The sequence below is a fragment of the Erigeron canadensis genome, chromosome 1, assembly GCF_010389155.1.
Source record: "Erigeron canadensis isolate Cc75 chromosome 1, C_canadensis_v1, whole genome shotgun sequence".
Taxonomy (NCBI): domain Eukaryota; kingdom Viridiplantae; phylum Streptophyta; class Magnoliopsida; order Asterales; family Asteraceae; genus Erigeron; species Erigeron canadensis.
In genome coordinates this window covers 35,048,755-35,074,435 of record NC_057761.1, presented here as the reverse complement: position 1 = coordinate 35,074,435, position 25,681 = coordinate 35,048,755, and the positions used below count along the sequence as shown (strand labels likewise).

The 25,681-nt window shown below is 33.9% G+C and overlaps 3 protein-coding genes, 1 long non-coding RNA gene and 1 pseudogene across 4 annotated transcripts; 4 read left to right on the top strand and 1 right to left on the bottom strand.

Moving 5' to 3' along the window:
* Positions 1-407: 407 nt before the first annotated feature.
* LOC122590953 (ATP-dependent zinc metalloprotease FTSH 1, chloroplastic-like) lies at positions 408-6,796 on the top strand. Its single transcript, XM_043763132.1, has 5 exons — positions 408-561; positions 728-865; positions 940-1,123; positions 5,738-5,909; positions 6,375-6,796. The coding sequence occupies exons 1-5, from the start codon at positions 408-410 to the stop codon at positions 6,594-6,596; spliced, it is 870 nt and encodes a 289-aa protein (XP_043619067.1). The 3' UTR covers positions 6,597-6,796.
* Positions 1,805-5,067, bottom strand: LOC122586092. The gene is made up of 2 exons (XR_006321873.1): positions 4,754-5,067; positions 1,805-2,000 (listed from the first exon to the last, which is right to left on the bottom strand). It is a non-coding gene; the product is annotated as an uncharacterized LOC122586092 (long non-coding RNA).
* Positions 6,797-8,329: 1,533 nt separating the features above from the next.
* Positions 8,330-10,109, top strand: LOC122585547 (alkane hydroxylase MAH1-like). Its single transcript, XM_043757676.1, has one exon. It carries the CDS (start codon positions 8,385-8,387, stop codon positions 9,927-9,929), a length of 1,545 nt encoding a protein of 514 aa, XP_043613611.1. The 5' UTR covers positions 8,330-8,384; the 3' UTR covers positions 9,930-10,109.
* Positions 10,110-12,889: 2,780 nt separating this feature from the next.
* Positions 12,890-14,431, top strand: LOC122590944 (annotated as a pseudogene).
* Positions 14,432-20,884: 6,453 nt separating this feature from the next.
* Positions 20,885-24,583, top strand: LOC122585427 (cinnamoyl-CoA reductase 1-like). Its single transcript, XM_043757558.1, has 6 exons — positions 20,885-21,174; positions 21,640-21,809; positions 21,889-22,071; positions 22,637-22,799; positions 23,003-23,192; positions 24,095-24,583. Exons 1-6 carry the CDS (start codon positions 21,066-21,068, stop codon positions 24,231-24,233), a joined length of 954 nt encoding a protein of 317 aa, XP_043613493.1. The 5' UTR covers positions 20,885-21,065; the 3' UTR covers positions 24,234-24,583.
* The last annotated feature ends 1,098 nt before the right edge of the window (positions 24,584-25,681 follow it).

Sequence of the window (25,681 nt, the reverse complement as noted above, 5' to 3'; positions counted from 1 at the left end):
AAAAAAATTCACTTTTGAATAAAGTAAACCTAATTGTTTAATTAAAAACTTAAAACTTATTATTGAATAATATTTTTTTTTTAGTATATTACGATGATACGAGTAATTACTACCAAAATCCATAGTATTATTGATGCTTTGCTTGAACTTGTAAATAACATGGAATCAATGTAAATATGTAATCCACTTTGGATATAAAATAAAAAATAAATATGAAAAGTGAAATGAGATAGGCTAATACGTAGATGCATCGGAATCCAATCAAGATTCACATCCTATGACATTACTTGTTTCATGAAAATTGATATTCCTTAATTCTTTTCACTAAATTCCCAACAATTATATCTTCTTTTTGATTGATTTCAAGAAAACAGAACAAAAGAAAAAAAGCTTAAAAACTTTCATCAATGGCTTCCACTAGCAACATTATTCTATTTTCAAATTTCATTGGCTCAAATGTGTTGTTCTCATTTCCAAATGCTAAAACAAACATAATCACAAGAAACAAATTCATAATCCCAAAATCAAGTGTTTTGAAAGATTTGAATTCTCAGTCAAAAGGTACTTTAGTTGCTCTGTTTTTTCTTCTATTGCAACATCACAAGCACTAGCTTTAGATACTAATTCACCACCACCACCACCCAAAGAAAACCCACTTCAGACTCAACTAGTTGAACAAAACCCATCAAAAAAATCTTATCTTTATTCACAAGATAATGTCTAGCAGCCATTCTTGCAGCTAGACGCGAACTCAAGGAAATAAGCAAAGATGAGATAGCAGATGCTTTAGAAAGAATCATTGCTGGGCCTGAAAAGAAAAATGTTGTTGTTTCAGAAGAGAAAAAGAGGCTTGTCGCCTATCATGGTTAGATAATCTTATTTTTGGTGCATTATGGAATCATATTGATGATGAAACTTTGTTGTTTTCAATATTTGCAGAAGCTGGGAATGCACTAGTTGGTGCATTGATGCCCGAGTATGACCCTGTAGCCAAGATATCCATCATTCCTCGTGGTCAAGCCGGTGGTCTGACATTTTTTGCACCAAGCGAAGAACGTCTCGAGTCTGGTTTGTACAGTAGAAGCTACCTTGAAAACCAAATGGCGGTTGCACTTGGTGGAAGGTATTACACATTTGTTCATCTAAATGAAGTCGCACTTCCTTTGATATGTTCTGAAATTTTCATGATTTGTCAAGGTGAAAAGTTTGACCCATTTAGTAACAAATGGGTTAATTGGGTTGTGATTAAACTCAAAAAGGTCAATTGAGAAATTTTAGCTAAAAAGGAAACGGGTCAAGTGAGTTGAGAGTGGTCAAGAATCTAGTTTCATGCATACAATTTCATAAATCGCTTTTTCAAAATTCTATATTACTCAATCGTATCAAGTAATGTTTTTGTAATAGCAAATAACATTAATCTGTCTAGGCTACAATTTCAAATGGACAATGAATTCACTTTATCAAACTTTTAGATTAAATTATTTTTTTGTTATAGTAAATGACACAAAGCGTCTAGGCTATCATTCAAACTGGATAGTGAAATGTTTGTGCATCAACCAGGCCCGACACATATAGACCCAAACAAAAAAACAGGTTTTAACCCAAACCCAGTTTGAGCCATTATTAAACCTGCCAGGTAATCCATCTTTCCAGCTCTAACAAAAATTCTAGAAATGAATATGAATGTAGGCATATTGTTGAATTGCTGATTTTTAATTTGTTACACTTATGATCGTGTTGTGATATGTAACACCCCGACTATGACGGAAACACGAGATGCTACAGAACGACATGGTACAAAAGATTAAATGGAAAACATCATAATTAAAGTCTTAAAATCATCCCAATCAAGAGGTTACATAGTTCAAATTAAATTGTCGATAAACCATTACATAATCCAAATCCAAATTTAAAAGATAATTGTTTGCATTACAAGCCATCAAGCAACAAACAAATGCAACATCCAGAGGCGGTCCATTAGCTAACTTACGGCTCTAAACCTGAAAAGCATGAAGAAAAAAAAATGTCAACTACGAGAGTTGAGTGAGTTCATGGGTTTTTAACTAATAACATAAAGTATATATATCCATCATAACCAAAAATTTTGAGAGTCACCAAACTTCCATGTATACCTCCAATATATCATTTGAAAAGTGTATGTTCAATTTACTATAATCAACCATAGTAAAATCGTTATCATATAACCACAAGGGTATAATTCAATTAACTTAGATGAGTAAATGCTTGAGCCACTACTACTACCATTTTTTCAAAGTCCAATAATAAATAATACAAATCTTGCACAAGCTGTCAATCAAGTGCAGTAATAATAATAATAATAATAATAATAATAATAATAATAATAATAATAATAATAATAATAATAATAATAATGGGTCGTGCCATGGAGACGACCTAAGTAAGGTAGCTAGAACACCTGTGGTCGGACTGGAAGTGGAGGTTGTCACAAAGGCAACCAACCTTCCACCGTTACACTAATGGGTGGGTGGACGAAACCTAGTTGCGCAACTCTCTAACTACAGGCCTCCACTTTCGGAGTAAATAGTAGTGTACCGAAAGAAAACGGGTTGACAGAACTCAAGCTCATTATAAAACATTTATCACATTGAACATACGAAACAACTTCATTTCATAATCATATTATCAAAAATCATTATATATATATGTATATAAAAGCAATTTCATTTATATATCATGCTTTTCACCCCGATAGTTAAACACATAAAATAGTTTGAAAGGGGGCTATGACTCACTTGATTGGAGAGTATTAGGGGCTGATCAAGTATGTGAAGTGCTCCTAGTGGTGTCGTCCCTCAAGCAAGCCTAAACCATGGTATTCAAAATATACACAACGTAAGTGTGTGTTACATGAACTAGTAAACTAGATCATGAGACGTATGCTAGTAGGCTTGCCTATCTTTGGTTGTTACTTAATTATGGAATCAAAGTGCATTATGATGTTCAAAATGTTTGGTTAAGTTAGAATTGGTGATAAGAGTAGTTTTCGTGTTATACGTTTTTGCGCGTTTATTGGAATTTCGGTAGTTTGGCTTTGATACGCATGATTTCTTTTGTACACTTAGCTTTGTAATATTATTTGACATTAGTACTGTAACATTATGGATATTAAAATATATTTTTTGATTTATATTAATTTCCTTGATTTCTTATTATTTAATTAATTATTTATTCCATATATTCATTAATTAATTAAATAATTCCTTATAATTATTTTTAAGTTCTTAAATTGCCTTTAAAATTCATGGATCATTATATTTTGGTTACCTACTGATTTTCAAGCTTTTAAATTTGTAATATTATGATTTATGTATCTATTTAAGCTTTATTATTAATTTATTTAATAATAGTGATTAATTAGTGATTTTAACTTAGTTATTCATTCTTGAAGCATATAAAACTTGGTTCTTTTCTTGTGATTGATTTTCTCCAGTATGTTTGAGATATTTTTATCATTGGTTATGTGAATTTGGCCAAGTCCATGATTTATATAATTTATTATTGATTTAATTATCCTTTAAATCCCATTTAAATTCATTAAATCATAAAAACACTTGGAAATCACCACAAGAGTCTTTGTCCAAAAATCCCAGGCCTCTCTAGGCACCTTTTATCAATAAAAATTTATAACCATTCAACCTCTCTTGTGTCTTTATAATTTGAGGACTTTTAAACATGAAAATCGTTTACCGAAATAATGATTTTTGCCTCATTTCTCAAGCAAATTAAGTGCTTCAAAAGGGATTTTTGTTCTTGTTTCATTTTGTCCAGAAAATTCATCATATTTTGGTGTTCCAAGTCGTGATTGTGGTGGTGGTGTGATATGTGCAATTTTGTGCCTTCGGTTAGTGATTATTTGACCCGAAAAAGTGATTTTTGAGCTTATTATTGTCTTGAACCAAGCAAGTTGAGTTTTGTAATATTAATATCAATTTTTCACAGTAACTTTGTGATATTTTCTTGGTCATTTGATTTTGGTGCAAGTGTGTGCTAAAAGTGCATTTTTACAAGCTTTCGGTTTTCGATTTCAAGCCTATTTTGACTTGTTTAGTTCCATACTTGTATTTTTGACATATTAATAATTTTTCCAGAATATTAGCAATAATATTAACATATTTTTCACTTATGACAAGTCTAGCTTCATCTCATAATCCAACAACAAATCCAACCATCTTAAGTCTAGCATGCATGTAACTATCTCATTATTTTTAACAACAAATCTTTACCATACTTTTATTTGAAAACATAAAAATATTATTTTTGTTAATATTTCCAGAAAAATATATATAAAAATCATATCAAAACATATTCATCTTTTCAAACAAAAAGCCTCTTTGCAAACTATCAACACATATCCAACATTTTGATGCTAACTTTTATAGATCTAACTTTCCAACAACATAATCCATATTTTTATAAAATTTCCAGAAATTAAACCTTTATAATATATATAAATATCACCATTTTTCAAAGGAAAAATCACATCAAGAACTATTAAACATATATCCACACTTTTGGGTCTTAAACTAGTTGAATCATTAGATTTTTCTTCATAGATCCAACATGCATGAGCATGAGAAGGAAGATCCTATCAACTTTGCCCTCATTAAGTGTATATTTGAAATAAAACATAAAGAAAACATAATCTTTTGATGAAACCTTTTTAATATGAACATAAACAAGATTAAACAAGTATAGAGATGAAGATATATACCCTTGAAGAACAAGTTTTTGTTGAAGAAAAAGTGCAGATTTTCGTGACCCAAAAAACCTCCAATAACCCTCGTTTCAACCTCAAAACAACCCTTAAACCTTAGCCTAATCAAACCCTTGCTTCACCTAACTTAAACCCTTATTATTAACAAGTGTTTAGATGGATTTTAGCTTTGTTTCACCCTTGTTCTTGGCTGGCCGAATTGAAGAAAGAAAGAGGGAGAAAAAGAGTTTTTCTTGAGAGAATAATGACTAGTGTGTGAAGGGTATGTGAAGAGTGTGTTTTGTGTGAGTTTCAAGAGAGACTTTAGTGTAATGTGAATTTGAAATTGTGGGTGTGTGAGGGGTAAAAGGGGCTGGCCATAAGGAGTGGGAAAAGGAAAAGACACACATTTTTTTTAATAAAATTTTGTTGTATAAGTATAAGTGTAGGTATATGTTAAGTGTGGATTTAATTTGTAAGTGTTTTGTTAGTAAAATGTAAGTAATTGGTTGTTTTAGTTAGGAATATATTCATGTATGTATAAGTCATGTATATATACATGTATGGATATATTTTTATATTTTTAGTTGGTTACATAAGCTATTGGTTGTAAACTTGTATTTATTTTTAAGCATATATACTTACTTATTAAGGTTTCGACGCGTTTACGCACATATAACTTCCAATTATATTTTTAGTTGGAAATTTTATTTATCATGATCATATTTACTTGATTTGGTTTAATTTTTGATTGGTGTCTCAACTTGTGAGACTTACGTTATTATTATTGTCACTCGCTTGATCATCTCTAAAATTTTTGTTCTAAGGTATTTTATTAAATTTGATTTAGAACTAAATAATAGCTTAAGATTGCTAATTAGGGGCATTATTCACTAGCTTCTCATATAACTAAGGCTCATGGGATCACAATTAACACAACTAGCACATATATAATATTATAAAAATGAGGGTTGTTACATGATAAATCTTAATGTCTTGTAGGGTTGCTGAAGAGGTTATTTTTGGGGGTGAAAATGTTACAACAGGCGCATCTAATGACTTTATGCAAGTTTCCCGGGTGGCAAGGCAGATGGTAGAGAGGTTAGGATTCAGCAAGAAAATTGGCCAAGTTGCTATAGGTGGAGGCGGTGGAAATCCTTTCTTAGGCCAACAGGTACACCAAACTTGAGCTTATTTAATGAAATTTATGAGAATAATGCAACATAATTACATGGTCATTAATTCATGAATCTTTAGGGTCGCAAAAAAAAAACAGTGAGCCCCTAACTGATGAACCCGGCTTATAAAAACACTAAATTGGAATAATAAAACGAGCTAGAAACACAAAACGGGTCAAGTTGGATTGTGCTCTTAGGCACCATGAGCCCTGACACAAAGAGGGAAGGCGAGAAAAAGTATGACTTTTTTCCTCCCATCCTACATTCAAAATTGAAAATTAATAAACTTAGCTTAATTATATAGAAAAAATGGAAAGAAAAAACATAAAAACCCCAACATTATCAACACTAGCATCATTTTCCCTATCCTAAGATGATCAAATCAGTAGCACTGCTGCTAAAATACTTTCCATATTATGTCTCAGCATTGTGTTCATATCGATCGGTTTGATATATTGTAGATGTCATCTCAAAAGGATTACTCAATGGCAACGGCCGATATAGTCGATGCTGAGGTGAGGGAGCTAGTAGAAAAGGCATACGACAGAGCTACACAGATCATTACTACACATATTGACATCTTACACAAACTCGCTCAACTTCTTATCGAGAAAGAGACCGTAGACGGGGAAGAATTTATGAGCCTCTTCATTGATGGCAAGGCGGAACTTTATCTTGCATAGGTTCAAAATTCATGCATGTAAAAAAATTAAATCAAACATTTTATAGCATACGATGGATAGGAAGATATATTGCCATAGTTTGTAACTGTAATACGTTGGATTTGTTGGACGAGGTGTGTCTGGTGTGACCAAAGAGAGACCAACTTTGAATACTTTAGATTTTCCATGGGGACATAAATGGACTAAACAAAATTGAGAAATTGAGTAGGGTTTGTTGATGTTTTGTTTGTATAAGTTCCAAGGGGGCATAAACGGGACTAAACAAAATTGAGAAATTGAGTAGGGTTTTGTTGATGTTTGTTTGTTTAAGACCGGAGAAACAAAGATAAGTAAAAAGAAAAGATATCCTCGATCATCCCTGTCGATGAAGAATGTTTTGAAAGCAGCCTAAAAGCCTTGTTGGGTTAGTTTCATTTTCCTTGACCTTAAAGAGGGACCACAATAGAGCCATTATTCTCGGCTGGGAAGTCGGAATAGGAGAGCACTCATCTTGGAGTGGGCTTACTACTTGCTACTTTTTTTTTTTTTTTTTAAAATACGAATGTAAAAAAGAATGTTATTCTCACAGCCAATCCCAAGAGGTAATGGCAGAATTCCGCTCCCCAAGGCGATAGGATATGACAAGGCCAACTCTCCAACACAAACATGATCCTTTAGCAAAAGGTTCGACTGTCATGATCATGGAGACTGGCTTGTTGTCGATACAAAAAAACTGCTTACTTATGTCATGATGTGAGACAAATGTTAGGAATCCACTTGTGTAAATGAAACTTAGTATAGAAGTATAGAGCAATGGCTTGTTAGTATCTTTGGTAGTTCATATTCAAGTTGGTTCAGTGAGGGTGACCGCGAAAGTCAACGATTAAAATAAGGTAAAGCTTGAAGATAAGTTTTGTACTCTATTAATTTCTAAGTCCCTCTAGTCGGATGGGCTTTTTTGAGTAAGGTAAGGGATACAGAATCGTCCTCCTGTCACAGCTTGCAATAGAGAGCCTCAACAACATCCCTTAACTTACACTTTTTGCTAGTAAATTGGGTTGGAAGGTAAATAAGTCTTGGCCATAACATAAGAAAGTCTTGGAGTGCATAAGCTTTATTATTGTTTTAAAAGAATTTTCGAAGAATTAAACGTTTCTCTTTAATATTTTCTTTCTAGGGCTGTTCGCAATTTTTGACTTTCTCAAATAACATCGTCCTAATTGATGAATTATCTAGCTTATTCGGTTAATCCTATAAAGTTAGTAACGAATTCCTTTCAAAATAGAAACAAGTTAGTTACAAAAATTTTATTCTCATTTTCATAACTTTATACCAGTTTCATTTATTTTATAGTAAAATTCCTAAATATAGGCTTTGTTCGGCTGATCTAGTGATCTTATTCAATTACTTGCATAAACAGTAAGCAGAATACATTTTTCATTAGCTAGAATTAATGTCACCTATACTACTAAATGGATAAAATGATATTTTGAAAACCCTCTAGAACTACTTCGGGTTATGCATATTAAAAGTAAGATCGGTCGATAAGAATCCTTTTAAGGGACAGTTATATATCCATAAATAATCCACTTTTACAAGAAGCAACTATACTTTTTAATTTTCATAGGGATATAGATGATATATAGTTGCTTAATTTCTTTGGGGGTTAGGTACCTAAGGCACCAAATTAAAGGATGCATCATATATAGAACTACTTGGGGACATGAACTTATTCACATAATTCTATCAAGGTCCTTAAATCCCTAATTTCTCTATGTGTCTCAAGTAGCTTAACTTTGAATAATTTCCATGGCTTTCATTGTCTACTACTTGTTCATTCTCCTTCCATTATTCTTCTTCCTCTATTTTCTGCTTACTTTACATATATCTCGAAATGAGAATCACGTAATCCCTAGAAGATGGCCATTACTTGGAATGTTACCAAAGTCCCTTGTACACTCACACCGTGTCCACGACTACATCTCTGATATACTAGCATGTACTAACGGAACATTCTTGTTTAACGGCAGTTCAATACTCCGAGGGGATAGGCTTTTTACTGCAAATCCGTTAGACGTCCATCACATTTTGAGCAAAAACTTCAATAACTATCCGAGAGGTGATGCCTTTCGTAAGATCTTTGATGTTCTTGGAGACGGATTTTCAAATACGGATGGAGAAATATGGGATTTCCACCATAAAACAATATTGTCGCTTCTAAAGTCTCCTTGTTTTCAAAACCTATTAGAAGAAACCATTTGGAACAAAGTAGAAATTGGGTTACTTCCTGTACTTGAATACGCTTCAAACCAAGAGGTAGAGATGGATTTGCAAGATATATTTCAAAGGTTCTCATTTGACACTATATGCAAATTGATCTTCAATATTGATCCTAAAAGTATGTCCCTTGATTTTCCTCACATTCCATGTGACAAAGCTTTGTCGGAGATGGAAGAAGCAATTATGCTAAGGTATATCGTGCCCCCAAAATTTTCAAGAATCCAAGAACTACTTCAAATTGGGAATGAGAAGAAAATGAGTAATGCATGGAAAACTGTTGATGAATTTATATACAAATGTTTAGCTCAAAATCAAAGTGAAGAAGTAAACTATGAACTTCAAGAGGATAAGTTCAAGTTATCAACATCTCTATTGAGAGAGTATAAAGACCAAGGTGGGAGTTCTGGTGATCGAAACAAGTTTTTTAGAGACACGTTACTTAATCTGATGGTGGCAGGAAGAGATACCACTAGTAGCGCTCTCACTTGGCTCTTTTATCTTCTTTCCAAAAACCCAAGGGTAGAAGATTTGATTCGCAAAGAGCTTCAAACGCAACTAGAGAAGACGGAAAAGGATGTGAACTTAAAAGATTTTCAGGCACTAAAGTTGAACAAACTAGTTTATCTTCATGGTGCATTATCTGAGGCCTTAAGGCTTTTCCCTCCTGTTCCATTTCAAGCCAAAAGTCCATCACAACCGGATATCCTTCCAAGTGGACATCAAGTTGATAAAGACACCACAATTATACTATCTTTTTATAGCATGGGAAGGATGAAATCGATTTGGGGAGAAGATTGTATGGATTTTAAGCCAGAAAGGTGGATTAATTCGGTGAGTGGAGAGATCATACATCAACCATCATACAAGTTCCCCACGTTTAATGCTGGACCAAGAACATGTTTGGGTAAAAACATGAGTTTCACTCAGATGAAGATAGTGGCGGCTACAATCATATACCATTACCATGTAGATGCCGTCAAAGGGCAGGGCGTGTTTCCAAGTGCCTCCATTTTACTCAAGATGAAGGATGGTTTAAAAGTAAAGTTCACTAAAAGAAGTGAAGTAAAAGATTGAGTGATCATGAATGTTTGTTATATTATGAACCAATTGTGGTTAGTCTTATATTTTTACTTATATATGAACTTAGAAATTTAAATAAATCCATAGACATCAAAGAATTTATGGTTTATACCATTATAAATAAGGTGCTTATATGCAAATGTAAATTATGGTAGCATTATGGAAGAGTCATGCAACATTTCACTGGAGGATGAATGATCATATATTTATATATGTTTGATATATATATACATCGCTTATCATCTTTAATTTCTACGTGGGTGTAGCCTTTCTGGTTTGGGAAGTTAACGAGAAGTTACTTTTTTCAAATGGCTATTTGGTTCAAAGAATTTAAAACAATTTGTTGGAAAGGAATGTGTAGAGTTATGTTTTAAAGTTAAGAGTTTAATTAATGTATTGAAGCTATGGAAACGTAAAGTAAAACTAGTCTTACCTTACGAAAAGTAATTGTGGAACTTATTGTAATGTCATATTGTGTTTTAAAAGAAACCTCACATAATGAATATAAAGTCATGTTTATGTTTCTATCTGTTTGCCGTAAAAGACATCTTTATCTGCTAAAAAAAATACCGTACAAGACATTTTTAAAGCTCTTATATATACCTACTACAAATTAAAGGCTTATCGATTTGAAATTCTATTTCGGATTGTGCTCCAAGTGTTGGGTCGGGTCATAATTACCGAAGTAACTTTTCATACTAAACCTTTTACTAGTTGTTAAATGCCTAATTGCCTAAACCTTAATATTTGGATTCAAACTGATATGCCCAGGCTAAGAAGCCCATTGATTAAGCTCAGCCTAAGAAGCCCATTCCTCTTGTAGGACCTGTTCAAACGTTGATGTAAGCTAGGGCTGTCAATGTGCTTAATCAAGCTAGAACTTGATGGGCTTAAACGCGTTTAGATAAAGTTTTGCTAAGTTTGGATCAATAGCCCAACGAGTCTCATGATGAAAGCTTGAATTCAACAGAAACAAGATTTGTAAGAGGCTCGAGTTCGACAACAAGAAGCTCGAGAAATTCTTAGATACGAGTAAATAATGATTCAAATATTTAGAATGGAGTATAAAACAGGACTGATCTGAACTGGATTCCAAGCTCGAAAATTTTGATAAAAGTTTGACTGGTTAACAACCCACTTAGAATGTATAGTTTGATTCATAAAACGAGATATAGTACCCATGTGTTGCGGCTGTGAGATGGTGGGTGATAGGTTCATAAAGTGTGATAGCCAAATGTCTTATCCGTACGTGCTCCACCATCGGATTTAAAAGTTAGTCGAAAGTAAAGTATATCGAATGACATCTCTAATTAAAAAGCATGAAATTTTAAGGAAATCCATGCAATTTTTGTAATTTATCAATATATTGTTTTTTAGATAAAAGATTTTAAATGAATTAGAGGAATAAAATGATTAATGAAGGAGTGAGAAAAAAAATGAATGGTTAAAATTTGAGTAAAGAGAAAAATGAGTGGTTGAGATTTAAGGGTATTATAGGTATATTAGGTAGAGATGTTTGAATTAGTGAATAAAGAAGAGAGTTATTTTTGTCGGTTCAAATCATTTTTTCTTAAAAAAAAATGGTGCTCCTCTTTTATAAGATAACGAGAGATAGTACTCGCGCATTGCGACGGTGAGATGGTGGGGGTGATAGGTCATAGGAGGTGATAAGTCATAGACTGTGATAGCCAAATGTCTTAGCCATACGGGCTCCGCCATTAGATTTAAAAATTCGTCGAAAGTATATCAAATGACATCTCTAATGAAAGAGCATGAAATTTTAAGAACACTCATACAATTTTTAATTTTTTTATAATTTATCGATATATGGTTTTTGAGATAAAAGATTTTGAATGAATTAGAGGTATGTAATGATTTATGGAGGTGAGGGAAAAAAATGAGTGATTGAGATTTGAGGAGAGAAATAAAAATGAGTGGTTGAGATCTAAGGATATATTAGGTAGATTAGGTAGAAATATTTAAATTAGTGAATAAAGAAGAAGAGTAATTCATGTAGTTCAAATCATCTTTTCTTTTAAAAAAAATTCCTCTATAACAAGATAATAATTATAATATATATATATATATATATATATATATATATATATATATATATATATATATATATATATATAATTATATATATGTGTGCTTTGTTTTTCTTTTCCAAAGCCCAGTTAGATACTCTGGGCCAGGCCCATGAATGCCTATACATTAATGACGTATTGACGTACACTGCTTAGGGATAGGGAACAATCAACAATATAGTAGCTAAGCTAACTAGCTTAGTAAGGATCATAAGAGACCTCTAAAACGTGAAAGATGAAAAATAACATGTATACGAAAAGTCCTCTGTAGGAAAAATTAGGTACGGCAGTAATGAAGAAACCATGTTCAGTGATTAACGAAAAATAACTAAATAAGTTTGACATTGACATTTTAACTAATATCTTGACACTAACTAAACACTTAAATGGCCGGCTACCGGAATTACAGTAATTACCTAGTTGATTCATTTCAACAAGTATGTGATGCAAATATTGTGTAACAAGAGTTATAGTTTATGTTAGTTATTCAAAGTTACAAGGTTATACACAGTGACAGAGTTAGGATTTGACATTAAAAATAATCGGTTGCTTTATTAGGATAAGCTGATTAGAGAAAATAATGTTGATTTAATTTTTAGATTGAAAAACTAAGTAGAAGCTGTATTGGTTGAGACACTAGAAATGTAGAGCACTATGCAAATACTTCAAGATTCGAAGTTCGGAATTTTTAACAATTTTGCACTTGTCAATTTCAAATTGGAACTTAGATATAAAAATTGTGGCCAGATCGCTTGCTTTGTTGTATTACGTTTACGTGCATCTACTTAAAGGACAATCGAGCATATCACAACTAGCCACTATTATCATTCATAAACTCATCTTTATCGATCTCTCACTTCTCTTCTCATGGCTTTCCTTGAAAGCACATCTATTCTCTTTCTCTCTTTATGTTGTATTCTCCTGTCAATTGTAATATGCATATGTATACTTCAAAAACAAAGAAGAAGTGTTATCCCTACAAATTGGCCACTTCTTGGCATGATGCCAGGGGTCGTCCACAATGCTCACAGAATCCATGACTACATGGTCGATGTTTCAAGACACATGACCGATGATGGCACGTTCATGTGGAAAGGCCCATGTTTCACCCGATTGGGTATGCTCTTTACGGCGAATCCTTTAGACATCCATCATATTCTAAGTAAAAACTTCGGTAATTATCCTAAAGGTGACAAATTTCATAAAATCTTTGATATCCTAGGAGATGGAATTCTCAATTCTGATGGAGAGTTATGGGAAATCAACCGTAAAGTTATCATGTCTATACTCAAACATCCTGGATTTCAAAACATGTTGGAAACAATAATTTGGGACAAAGTAGAGAACGAGCTTTTACCCGTTTTGGAGTCCATTTGTGGACATGGTGTAAAGATAGATTTGCAAGATATATTTCAGAGGTTCACTTTTGACACTATATGCAAAGTGCTCTTTGATGATGACCCTAAAAGCTTGTCTCTCAATTTTCCTAACATCCCAAGTCATAATGCCTTGTCGATATTTGAAGAAGCTGTCTTTTTTAGACACATTACGCCTCCTTGCCTATGGAAATTACAACAATTTCTTAGAGTTGGGAAAGAGAAGCGGTTTAATGAGGCGCGGGAAATCCTTGATAAATTCATATACAAATGCATTTTCCAAAAACAGAACGAGTACAATAGCATGAACCATGAAATCCAAGAAAAAAAGTTTGTGTTATTAACAACACTCATGAATGATATCAAAGATCATGGTTGTGCTTCAAGGGATCCCACAAAACATCTTAGAGATATCTTACTAGATCTAATGGTTGCAGGAAAAGATACCACAAGTAGCGCGCTCTCTTGGTTTTTTTATAATCTTGCAAAAAACCCGAGAGTCATAGATAAAATTCTTGAAGAGATTCACAAACATTTGGATGTCAACAAGAGATAAAACGCCAAAGAGCTAGGCGAAATGGTCTACCTTCATGGAGCTTTATGTGAATCCTTACGACTTTTTCCTCCTGTTCCATTCAATCATAAATCTCCACTAAGACCGGAAAACCTTCCAAGTGGTCAGCACATTGATCAAAATACAAGAATTATTCTACCTTTATATACCATGGGAAGGATGAAATCCATATGGGGTGAGGATTGTATGGAGTTTAACCCCGAAAGGTGGATTTCTAAGACAGGATGAATTAAACACGAACCGTCTTACAAGTTCGTGACATTTGGTGCTGGCCCAAGATCTTGTGTGGGTAAGGATATGGCCTTGTGTCAACTTAAGATTGTGGCCGCAACAATCATTTGTCACTACCACGTAGAGTTAGTTGAAGGTTATCCAGTGGTTCCAGCAAATGCTATCATACTTCATATGAAGCATGGTCTAAAGGTGAGATTAACTAGAAAAAGTGATCAGTTGAACTAATTAAGTTCATGTACAACATCATCTGTTTTTAATTCTCTGTGTTTTTATTTTGTTCTTGTGTTTAATAATTCATAACAAGATCCTAATGAACACCCATGTAGAATAGGTGTGGATGTAACAATTGATCTTGTATCTTGTCTTAATAATATGATATTCATACTAGGAATTAATTGATGAAGTAATCTTATACGGAGTATAAAAGTTTTCAAAGTAATACTATATTGACTATATAAAGCAGATAACATTATTTATCCTAAATCACGTGGGGATTAATTCTATAACATGAACACATTGAAAAACTTCTACTGCAATACTAAATGGTGTGATGTATATATGGAATACAACAATCAAAATCTAAAAAAACAAAAAAATAATTCCTAACAAATTATATTTTTTGGTTTTGAATAAATGTTGTAATTCATATTTTATAACCTCGGCTTCTCCCAGTGTATTGGAAGCTTACGATTTCATGTTCTAAATACACTCCCCGATAAGGGTTCTATTCACCCTTCCCTCAAAGCATCATCGTTCACTCATGAGTATTTAACCTTACAAGCCGTATTGACGTATCATTGCTACTTTGTTAATTAACGACCATGGTAACCACGCAATGTGACGGCGGTGGTGGGGAAAGTGGTCTAGTGATGTCGGTGATGGTACCATTGGTGGTGGTGGTGGTGGTGTTAAGTGGTGTAGGTTGATGTAATTGTGATAGTGGAAACTTTTAGAAGATAAGGGTTTAAAGTGTTAATTATTAAAATAAATGTTTAGAGTGTAAATTATAATTCATTAATGGTAAAACATAAAAAGTCAAGAGCAATTCTGTTAATTTAAAGGTAGAATATTACCTAAAATAATTGCTTTATAAGTGAGTAAAGATAATGGCTAAGCTTTTTGGTAACCCAAACTTTCCTTAACCAGTTGATGTTGGCTTTATTTAGTAACTTTAAATATTTTATAAATTAGTGTGTGATAAGTATATCAATATTTATATACGAATATCCCTTTCCATATTATTACATTAAAAGGATAGATGTACAATACGATAATGGCGGCGTTGGTTGCGGCGTGATAATTAATGTAAAAGTAATTGATGTGTATGGGTTAGTGTAGTTATTTGAAGAGTTTAAAGATGTATATTGTAAATAATTTCATTAAGGGTATGATAAATATATTAGGCGGAAATGTATAAATTATTGAATAAAAGATAATAGTAGTTTGGATAAATAGTGTAACATCCGTGAATTTTGACCCTTTGACTTCAATGAAAAATGCTTATTAAATTGAATTAATGATGGGTTTAGCTCCTTTGAGATTAAATGATGGGCAAAACGCTTAACGGGTCACGTGACTATGTGTTGGACAATACGTTATTAGATTACTTACGACGACGATTTAATTAAGCTAGTAATGTGTGAAGCGGGTCAACCCATGACCCATGACCCAACCCCACCCCCCTTATCCTCATCTCCTCCCTCCCACCCACTCATTCTTCATCTCCTTTCTCTCTCTAACTCTCTTCCAAGAACACACACACACTTCTCTCTCTCTCTAGATTTCTATCACTTTTATAAAAACTTAAGCAAGATTAAGAACTAGAATAATAATCAACATCATCTTCTTAGCATCATATCAAAAATTCGGGTTTTGAAGTCCAAGGTGCAAGAAAACATCCCATACGGGTCAAGATTCGGGTTTGAGTGCTAGGTGAAGATTTGGTAAGCTAAACTTGTTCCATAACCTTTATTTTATCTTGGTTTACTTGTTTCTAGTTGATGTCGAGTGGATTCGGGTCTTGAATCAAGTCGAAAAGCTTGCAAGTGTCATTTAGGGTTTTAGGAAGTTAATTCAAGAATTTGAGTTTGATTTGAGTTATGGAATGGAGTTGTAAGGTGGGTTATGTTTATTTATGTTAAGGTATGTTTAATTATGCTTCAAAATGAGTCTCGAAGCCTCCTAAATCGATTTCTAGGTCAAAAATTGAGTTTGGGTCGAGTTTGGTTCGTGTTTGGATGATCTGGAACTGAACTGGGCATAAGTGCGTCGCACCACCTCTCTGGTGCGTCGCACCAGGGTCTAAGTGAGTTTTCTGAACAAAAAATGCGTCGCACCACCCTTCTGGTGCGCCGCACCTGACCCCTGAACATCGCAAACTCACTTGTTCTTAAAATAGTCGTATCTCTCAAACCGTAAGCCCAATCGAGACGTGTGACCTACCGTTGGATTCGTGAAAGAGTCTAGTTTCTTGTAATAACCCTCATTTGGGATGAGACCTCCCCCATTTCTAAAAATGTCGAGTCTAAGTGTCTTATTTACACCCGAGAAGGTTGTTTAAGCGTTAGTGGGGTTGTGACTCAACTTGAACTTGCTAGACCAACTTGTTAAGGTTATAAAAGTTGGAATTGATTGTAATGTGATGTACATTGATAGGTTGTGGACACGTGGCGATCGTTGAACGTTTATAACCCAAATTTAACTTGTCATTTTGATTGGAAACCAAGGTGAGTTCCGTAGTTCCCTACTCGCTTGAGATTCGGGCTGGAAAGTGCACCCATACGTGTTTGTTTGTTTGATTGATTTATAAATGGTTTGATGGTTTCTAATTAATTTATTTGCACTTGTTATGATTAAATATTGTGTGATTAAATGTTGATTGAATTGTGGATTGAATTATGGATTGTTTGATGAATTGATTGATTGATTATGCATATGTTTGGATTATAGTAGTTATTAGGATAGTTGTGCATACATGGATGTCGATTATACGTTCAAAGAGTTTGGTATGTGGTGGGAAGGCTACGGGTGACCCTATATATAAGCATCGAGAACTCGTTGGAAGTAGAATCCTCCTAAGTGTATGTACGCATGGTTTCGGTTGGTTGGATTGATGGATGATTATTGATGGAATTGTGATAGAGGCAACACACTTAAGCTTCGATATGGATATTGGCTAGTTTGTGGAACTTTGTGGTAAACCAAGGTTTGGGGCGGTTTGGGGAAATGCATTTGGGATGCATTGGTTGGTTGTTAATGGTTCTAAAGGCAGGTTGTTGAACCGTAAGGCCACTCTACGAGTAATGGTTCTAAAGGCAGGTTGTTGAACCGTAAGGCCACTCTACGAGTACTTTGGATTTTGGCATGCATATCATACGCATTCGACATTGGCATGCATATCATACACATTATGACTTTGACTTGCATACAATTCCTATTTGGCATTGGCATATTATGTGTTTACCATCACACGCTTGTTTATATTGTGAAATCATGATGGGTTGATAGTGTGGTACGTGAAGGCTACTTGTATGCTGGATCTTCCTTATATGTATTGTGATTATTGTCGATGGCTCCTTGTGATCAATCACTACGAACTCACCAACCTAGTGTTGACTTTGTTTAGTGCACTTTTCAGGTATTCATGTGAAGTTGGAGTATTGATTGGCTACTTGTCGTTTCTGCTAGAGCTTGGATTGGGACTCCCATGGATCCGTGATCCGTTGTCCATTTAGGTTTATGCTTGGTACTTATGAAATTAGTTGTAATGACCCGTTTATTTCTCATTCATGACTTCTTGTTTACTTTGTATCTTGCACCTTAAATGTTGGTTTGGATTCACCGAATCCTTTATTTTCATGTAGTTTATGTTCTACGATAATTCCACTGTGTGCTATATAATCTCCGTAGTATTTCGAGCCCTAGCTCGGGGTGTTACAAATAGGATTAAAAAATACTTTGGGTGTGACTTGAGAAATTATTAAAAATTATTAGGTAATTTAAGTATCATAGAAGTTCAAAAATCAAATAAGGTAGAAGGTGATCTGTTTTATTTTTACTCGTATATAAAACAAACTACTTCACCCGTTTTAAGAAATTCAAACTTTAAAATAACCATGTTATTTTTCGTTTTTATTCAATATTAAGTAATCATATTATACCCTATTTACATCAATTAATGTTATGTTAATATGCCAACATCGACACCGCCGCTATAATTATCGTAGTCACCACACCACCACCAATACTATTATCGTCGTTGTATTGCACAATAAAGTTTAGGACAAAAAGATTGGGGATAACATCTATGCAGTGCATAAAATAGTCTATTCAATTACAAAAAGTTTTGAGTTAATTATGGAAATTGTCCCTGTTGTGGACCTTTACTTGCAGATTTCGTCCATAAGTTTAATAAATTATAGTTTTAGTCCAAAAACTTTGCTCCATCAACACTTTTGGTCCTGACTATAAACGTCTGTTAAAACTTAAAAGGAGGTAATGTGTCTGACACGTGATGGGTAATCTCGTAATTTGGCTTCGAGATCGTCCCTATCGTGAACCACCACTTTCAGCTTTAGTCCCTAACTTTTAATAATTAATTTTAAGCCAAATTAGTTAATCTAAATATAAAAACCTAAAAATCTTATCAACATATATAAAATTAAATCTTATATACAAACTTCTAGAAATAATATATATACAAACTTTTAATAAATCACACAAATTTTTAATAAATTAAAGTTACCGGGTTTGGATGGGAATGAGGAGTTACCGGGTTTGGATGGGAAGGAGGAGTTACCGGGTTTGGAGTCACCAGAGTTGACGATGGTTGTGAGTCACCGGACTCTGTCGTAGCTTCCATAGTAACCTCATCACTCACTTGAATCCGATTTCGAAGTTATTAGGAAACGCGGGCTTCAATTTGTATCATGCTTTCCCAATTTCCTCACGTACACATGTATTTATAGTTTAATATATGTTGATAAGATTTTAGATTTTTAGATTTAGTTTAACTAATTTGGTTTAAAATTAATTATTAAAAACTAGGGAACGAAGCTGAAAGTGGTGGTTCACGATAGGGACAATTTCTGTAAATAACTCGAAGCCAAATTACGAGGTTACCCATCACGTGTCAGACACGTGACCTCCTTTTAACGGGCGTTCATGGTCAGGACCAAAAGTGTTAACAGAACAAAGTTTTTTAAACTAAAATTGTAATTTATTAAACTTAGAGACGAAAACTGTAAGTAGAAGTCCACGACAGGGATGATTTCTGTAATTAACTCAAAAGTTTTTAAAAAATAATTTTCATATTAATTATTCAAGTTTTAAAATGTACATAAATATCCCTGTATAACAATATAAGTGCAGCTAATATCCCTATAGTTAACTATGGGGATGATTTTCCCATATTTTGACTAGGGGTACTTAGTTCACAAAGAAGAAAAGGTAAGGGAAAGGGAATATTATCATTATAGGGTGGGGTATTATAAATTTGAAAATCCCTCATAAAGACTAGAAAAAGTCGTAATCTTCTTCTTCTATTACCAAAACCTACTTGTGAAACAATGAAGTCCCTTGAATATAGAGACAAGTTTGATATAATTATAATTATAAATAACAAAAAACAAAACAAAACATAATAAAGTCTCAAAACAAAACAAAAAAGTGATCGACTTTCACTCTCTCTCTCTCTCTAACAATACATATTTTCAACCATCACCACCCGCCAGAAGTTGTCTCTGGCCACCATCACCATATCCAATCTCCCTCTTCTCTCTCTAATAAAACATATCTTCAACAACCACCACCACCCACCGGAAGTCGTCTCCGACCATCTTCACCGTATTCCCTCCGATCAGCACACACACACACAAACACATATATATATCTATATATATCTATATATATATATATATATATATATATATATATATATATATATATATATATATATATATATACGGAGATAACACTCCGGTGAGAACACTTTTAAAATAAGAACGGTGAGAACACTTAAAAACATCATTTTGATGCATTAAAAGTCCATAAAACTAACATAGTGCTTAACTAATTATTATCATTTAAGTGTTTAACAACACATTGATCCGTCAAAATCAAAAAAATCACGTTTTTTGTTTTGTGCATCCATCTTTGATGTATATTCATCAAAATGATGTATCCAACAAAAAATGTGATTTTTTCGATTTTGACGGATCAATGTGTTGTTAAACACTTAAATAATGATAATTAGTTATGCACTCTGTCAGTTTTATGGACTTTTAATGCATCAAAATGTAGTTTTTTAGTGTTATCATTTGTTCTCATTTGATTGTCACCATATATACGGCATGACAGAAGTATATATATATATATACAAAAAAATCACACCAAGGAGTAGTCGTGGCTCTTGTTTCGGAAGGATGTCGGATGGTGGTTTTTGGTGGTGGCGACTGTCGGATGGAGGTTGTTGGAGGTGAAGTCAGATGGTGATGTCGGGTGGCAGTTTTGAACCAAATCAGTCGTAGCTGAAGAATGGAAAAGGAAAGAAGAAAGATTTGTAAAGAATGATTACTTTACCCCTTAATTTGTTAAGTAATGCTCTATTACCCAGTATTAATTATCTTTGCTTATCCGTATCAAGCATTGTTATTTATTCCCTTACCCATTCCTGGATACCCCAACCAGACACCCCCTCAAATGTTGACAATCATAAAAGTTCTACTTTCAAAAGAAAAGGAGTAGAAAAGTCAAACTACACCGATAACTAGATTAGCGACACCTACGTTAGTAAAGTAGTATATCCAGTCTACTAGTAGAGTCTACGCCTCCCTCCCTACAAAGAAAACTTAATTTAATTATGGCAGGAAGTGTATGTGTAACAGGTGCTGGTGGTTTTATAGGATCTTGGTTGGTTAAGCTTTTGCTTTCTAAAAGTTATATTGTTCATGCCACTCTCAGAAACCCATGTATGTCATTCTTAAACTTTACTTACTTTGGTTTTCCCACTAGTTATTGTCACTTTGTTTAATCTCGATGTTTTAAGTGATTTATACGAAACCGTGAATACAATATGATAGGAGGACTAGAAATCGGTTCCACCCGTAGACCCAACTAGAGAACTTTTTTTGATTTTGATACGGTTTTACATTTATTATTTTAGGTTCTAATTAACTATCTCTGAAGTGACTTAGGGCCGTTTTTTTAGTCATTAAGTATTGAGTTTATTGAATGGCTGAATAAATTACCACCGACCTAAACTTTGGGCGTACAAATTCTGTAAAGTTTTGACCCGTAATTCTGATTTTTCTTCCGTTAGGCGGCTCCCTTGGACCCCTTTAGGTAGGCACGACTGGGTCATCTTTGCGAAAAAAGATAAAAAATATTGCTAGTAGTTTGGTTTGAGGAACTTATTCTAATACAATTTCTTTTAGTGGATGAGAAAAACGCACATTTGAAAAGACTTGAGAATGCGTCTGAGAACTTGAAGCTCTTTAAGGCCGACCTTCTTGACTACGAGTCTGTTCGTGGAGCCATTGCGGGATGTGATGGTGTGTTTCATACTGCAAGTCCAGTTCCATCTGGTTCTGTACCAAACCCTGAGGCAAGTTGACTTGCATATGACTTTGACTTTTCACTTTTGACAAATCAGAATCGTTGAAAGATAAATATTCTTACTGCAGGTAGAACTGATTGAGCCAGCCGTTAATGGTACACTCAATGTACTGAAGGCTTGTTGTGAAGTAAATGTCAAGAAAGTTGTGTATGTATCATCTGTAGCTGCTGTTGCAGTCCTACCTAATCGACCAGATCGGCCTCTGGATGAGACTTTTTGGTCTGACCAAGATTTCTGCAGATCAAATAATGTATGTAATCGACTGAACTATTTTTCAATTTGAGCTTTCGCTCTTCACTGCAAACAATTGATCATTCACCCAAAATGCTAAACGAATAGTATGCTTGGCTGAGATGAAGTGCATTGGACCAAAAGTGTAGTATGCAACGAGATTTTGGCTGTTCTTTCCACTGTCATACTTTGGGTACAGGCCGGTTTGGATCATGTTGAAACACTTCCATCCAAATAATCTAACCTTTTCATAAACAGTAAGTTGTATGAAAATCGTCTAAAAAGGACTACACTTTGGGCACGGGCCAGAAAACTTGCTGGGTAAAATAATTATGAAGTTTTTATTCTAAAATTACACTTTGGGTGACTTCTGATCCATTCAGTACTTTTGCTTTCTAGACTTTTTCTTTTACTTGTTTGACCCGCTATTGATAAAACATAACCCAAATTGCAGACTATTGTGTTTTTCTGCCTTTTTTTTTTATCATAATGATGGGCCAAGTACAAATGTACAACGGTTCAGAAGTCGTTTCCACGTGACCATTACATTAAATCTCTATATCTAATTATGCTGGTTTATACAGGATTGGTATTGTCTTTCTAAGACAAAAGCAGAGAGGGAGGCCTGGGAATTCTCAAAAACAAATGGTATTGATTTTAAGTCTGTTTGCCCAACTCTTGTCATAGGGCCTATGCTGCAGAGCTCAATGAATGCTAGTAGTTTGGCTCTTATCAAGTATCTTAGAGGTCAGTACTTTTATGATGCCGATATGCCATATTTTGTTCTTTGTGGTTTACATTTTCCATGCTACATTGTACATGTATACATCTTGACATATGTTCTCCAAAAGTGTTCAAACACATATATATGCTGTTGCAATGTTAACAAATATCAAGAATTTTTTTGAATATCAAGTGCTATTTTTTGTTGCATTTCTGTGTCTATGCAGATGGAAATGAGGAAGTAGAGAACAGGCTCCGGCTGTTTGTAGATGTACGCGATCTAGCCAAAGCACTTCTTTTAGCATATGAAAAGCCAGAGGCTAATGGGAGATACATATGCACATCTCATGAGATCAGGGCAAAGGAATTGGTAGAAATGCTGAAGAAATACTATCCTGACTACAAGTATCCAACTAAGTGAGTTTCTTTTTCTTAAACTCCCCCCATACTTAAAATAATTCTCTCATCTCCCTAGTTTAGAAAGATTCCTAGTTGATTTGCATATCTGCATTAATCTTATTCTTGAAACTCATTATCATTTAAAAGATCTACATACTCCTGTTTTTTATTTTTTTTCATGTGGGTTTTTAAGGTACAAACTACTCTCGCAAATAAAACTATTAGAAATTTCTACTTAAAACTATTAGAGACTTGATTGCGCGGGTGGTAATAATCAATGATATCGCAAATAAAATCCTGAATCAAATTATTTTGTTATTTACACTTTATGAATATAGTAGCTTGTAGGCTGTAGACCCTCCAATTGTCTTATGTTGCATGAAATCTACTCTCGGATGATTCTGAAACACACTCGCATTATAGGCAAGCCAATGATAGCAAAATAAAAAATGGAATTGTTCAAGAAGTGTTTGTGATACCAAATCCCCTGCTATAAATAGAAAAGTTGGTTGTTTGAACATTTGAGAGTTGTGGGAAAAGGTGGCAGCTGTTTATTTTGGTAGGAAATTCGTTTTGATTTCTTATAAGACTAGCGAAAGGGGAATTGCCCCCTTGACCCCTGTCATTTTGTCTGTCCTGTAATTCGATCCTCCTAACCCATATAGCCATATAGGAGCTTAACCTGAAAGGCTGAAATCCATTCAGTCTCGTGTTAATCTCAGTTACATGTAACAACTAATGACACTAGAATCACAAAAAAAGATGTCTGTAATATGCGGACTGTCAAATGTTGATTTGGAAGTTGAATCTTAAAAACTATAAATTGTCCTAAATGTTGTACCATTTATATACATTTCTATATTAGCTTTGTTATATTTATAGCTTTTTGCCCTTACTAACTTAGCTTGACCTTAATGCAGATATACCGAGCCAAAAGGAGTATTTTCAGCTTCTTCTGAGAAACTACAGAAGCTGGGCTGGAGTTACAGACCACTTGAAGAAACTCTTGTTGACTCCGTTGAGAATTATTCCCAAAACGGTCTTTTGGGTAACAAATAGATCTTCTCTGCAGCTCACTCATCATGAAATGTTTTGTATCGACGTCTTCCCCCTTTTTGCTCGTCGCTGATTAAGTCTTTCATGAATTCAGTTTGTACTCAGTGTGATTGTGTGTTAGTCTAATAAGTTCTTTAATTAGATGAAATTTGTTGCTTTTAGCATGGAGTATTTGTTTCACTCCTAGCAGAATAAGTCTAAACACCGCAACAATTACCAAAAACCTTTAGAAGTTGTCAAAAAGCCCACAGAACCATTATAATTTGCCTGATACTGCCGTTTTATGCGTGTACAAGGCTACTAGCTCATAAATGATATAGTTACATAATGGATAATTGTACAGTTGTAATTCATATGATCAGTTTTTAATGTGCAATATGTACTCATTTGTTGTTCTTGAATATATCGTCATGGGCGGTTCCTTTAGAAATAAAGTGGGTAATATGAAATTGGAAAATGATAAAGACAGCCCTAGGGGCTGTTACTAACAACTTATTACATGTTTAAAAACTTGTACATTATATATTAAAAACTGCCCCCCTGATTTTCCTAACAGCAATGTACAAATTTTTATGCACCCAATTAATTTTTACTGACAACCTTAAGGGCAGTCATTAACAAAACCCTATGAAATTTAACATATAACTAATAAATTACCCGCACTTAACGGACATAACGTATTGTAAATGGGCTTTGTTAAATTAGAAGTCATGTAATGGTCGTTATTAGAGAGAATGACCTCAGCAGATTTTGTTACTATACATAACGCCCATTTAAGCTTTATTTATTCTATTTTATCTATCTACCAATAATTATAAAAGAGGGTATGAAGATATTTGAACGAAATGCATTTTTGGTCCCTGTGTTATCATACCATTTGCAATCTTGGTCCAAACATTTGCAAAGTGGCGATTCTGGTGCCACAAATGAAAAAGTTTCACAATTTTGGTCCATTTTTAACTTTTCGTCCATTTGCCTCCGTTATTAGCCCCATGTGCGTGTCACGTGAGGGGCAATATTGTCTTTTCATATAAAACGAGGACTATTCTTACAACTCACCCAAATAGATATATCATCATCAAACACAATCTATGAAATATATCTTCTGAAAAATCTTAACACAAATTTATTAGATACTAAAAAAATTTTACCTGCCGTATGAAATATATTCCGTTTACTCCAATCCATCATCATCATACAATACAATCAAAGAAAAAACATAAAGTACCACATTCGCTTTGCCTAAAAATCTTAATCTATTCATCCACCTATTTTTCCCCAAATTGAAAGAAATAATACTGAAATCAATAATTTAAAAACTCCCATAAAATACCAAAACCCATCTATGGAGTTGTTAGAAGCTACAATGGTGTTTTTTACCCGTCAGCCGCCACATGAACCACCACCACAACCGTCAGCCCCCACGCGAACCATCACCACAACCGCCAACA

Excerpts from the sequence above, each read along its gene's own strand:
- LOC122590953 (XM_043763132.1), top strand. The coding sequence starts at position 408 with ATGGCTTCCACTAGCAACATTATTCTATTTTCAAATTTCATTGGCTCA. Across the intron at positions 866-939 it reads GAGGCTTGTCGCCTATCATG|AAGCTGGGAATGCACTAGTT; the intron begins GTTAGATAATCT and ends CAATATTTGCAG. Across the intron at positions 5,910-6,374 it reads ATCCTTTCTTAGGCCAACAG|ATGTCATCTCAAAAGGATTA; the intron begins GTACACCAAACT and ends GATATATTGTAG.
- LOC122585547 (XM_043757676.1), top strand. The coding sequence starts at position 8,385 with ATGGCTTTCATTGTCTACTACTTGTTCATTCTCCTTCCATTATTCTTC.
- LOC122585427 (XM_043757558.1), top strand. The coding sequence starts at position 21,066 with ATGGCAGGAAGTGTATGTGTAACAGGTGCTGGTGGTTTTATAGGATCT. Across the intron at positions 22,072-22,636 it reads ATTTCTGCAGATCAAATAAT|GATTGGTATTGTCTTTCTAA; the intron begins GTATGTAATCGA and ends TGGTTTATACAG. Across the intron at positions 23,193-24,094 it reads GACTACAAGTATCCAACTAA|ATATACCGAGCCAAAAGGAG; the intron begins GTGAGTTTCTTT and ends ACCTTAATGCAG.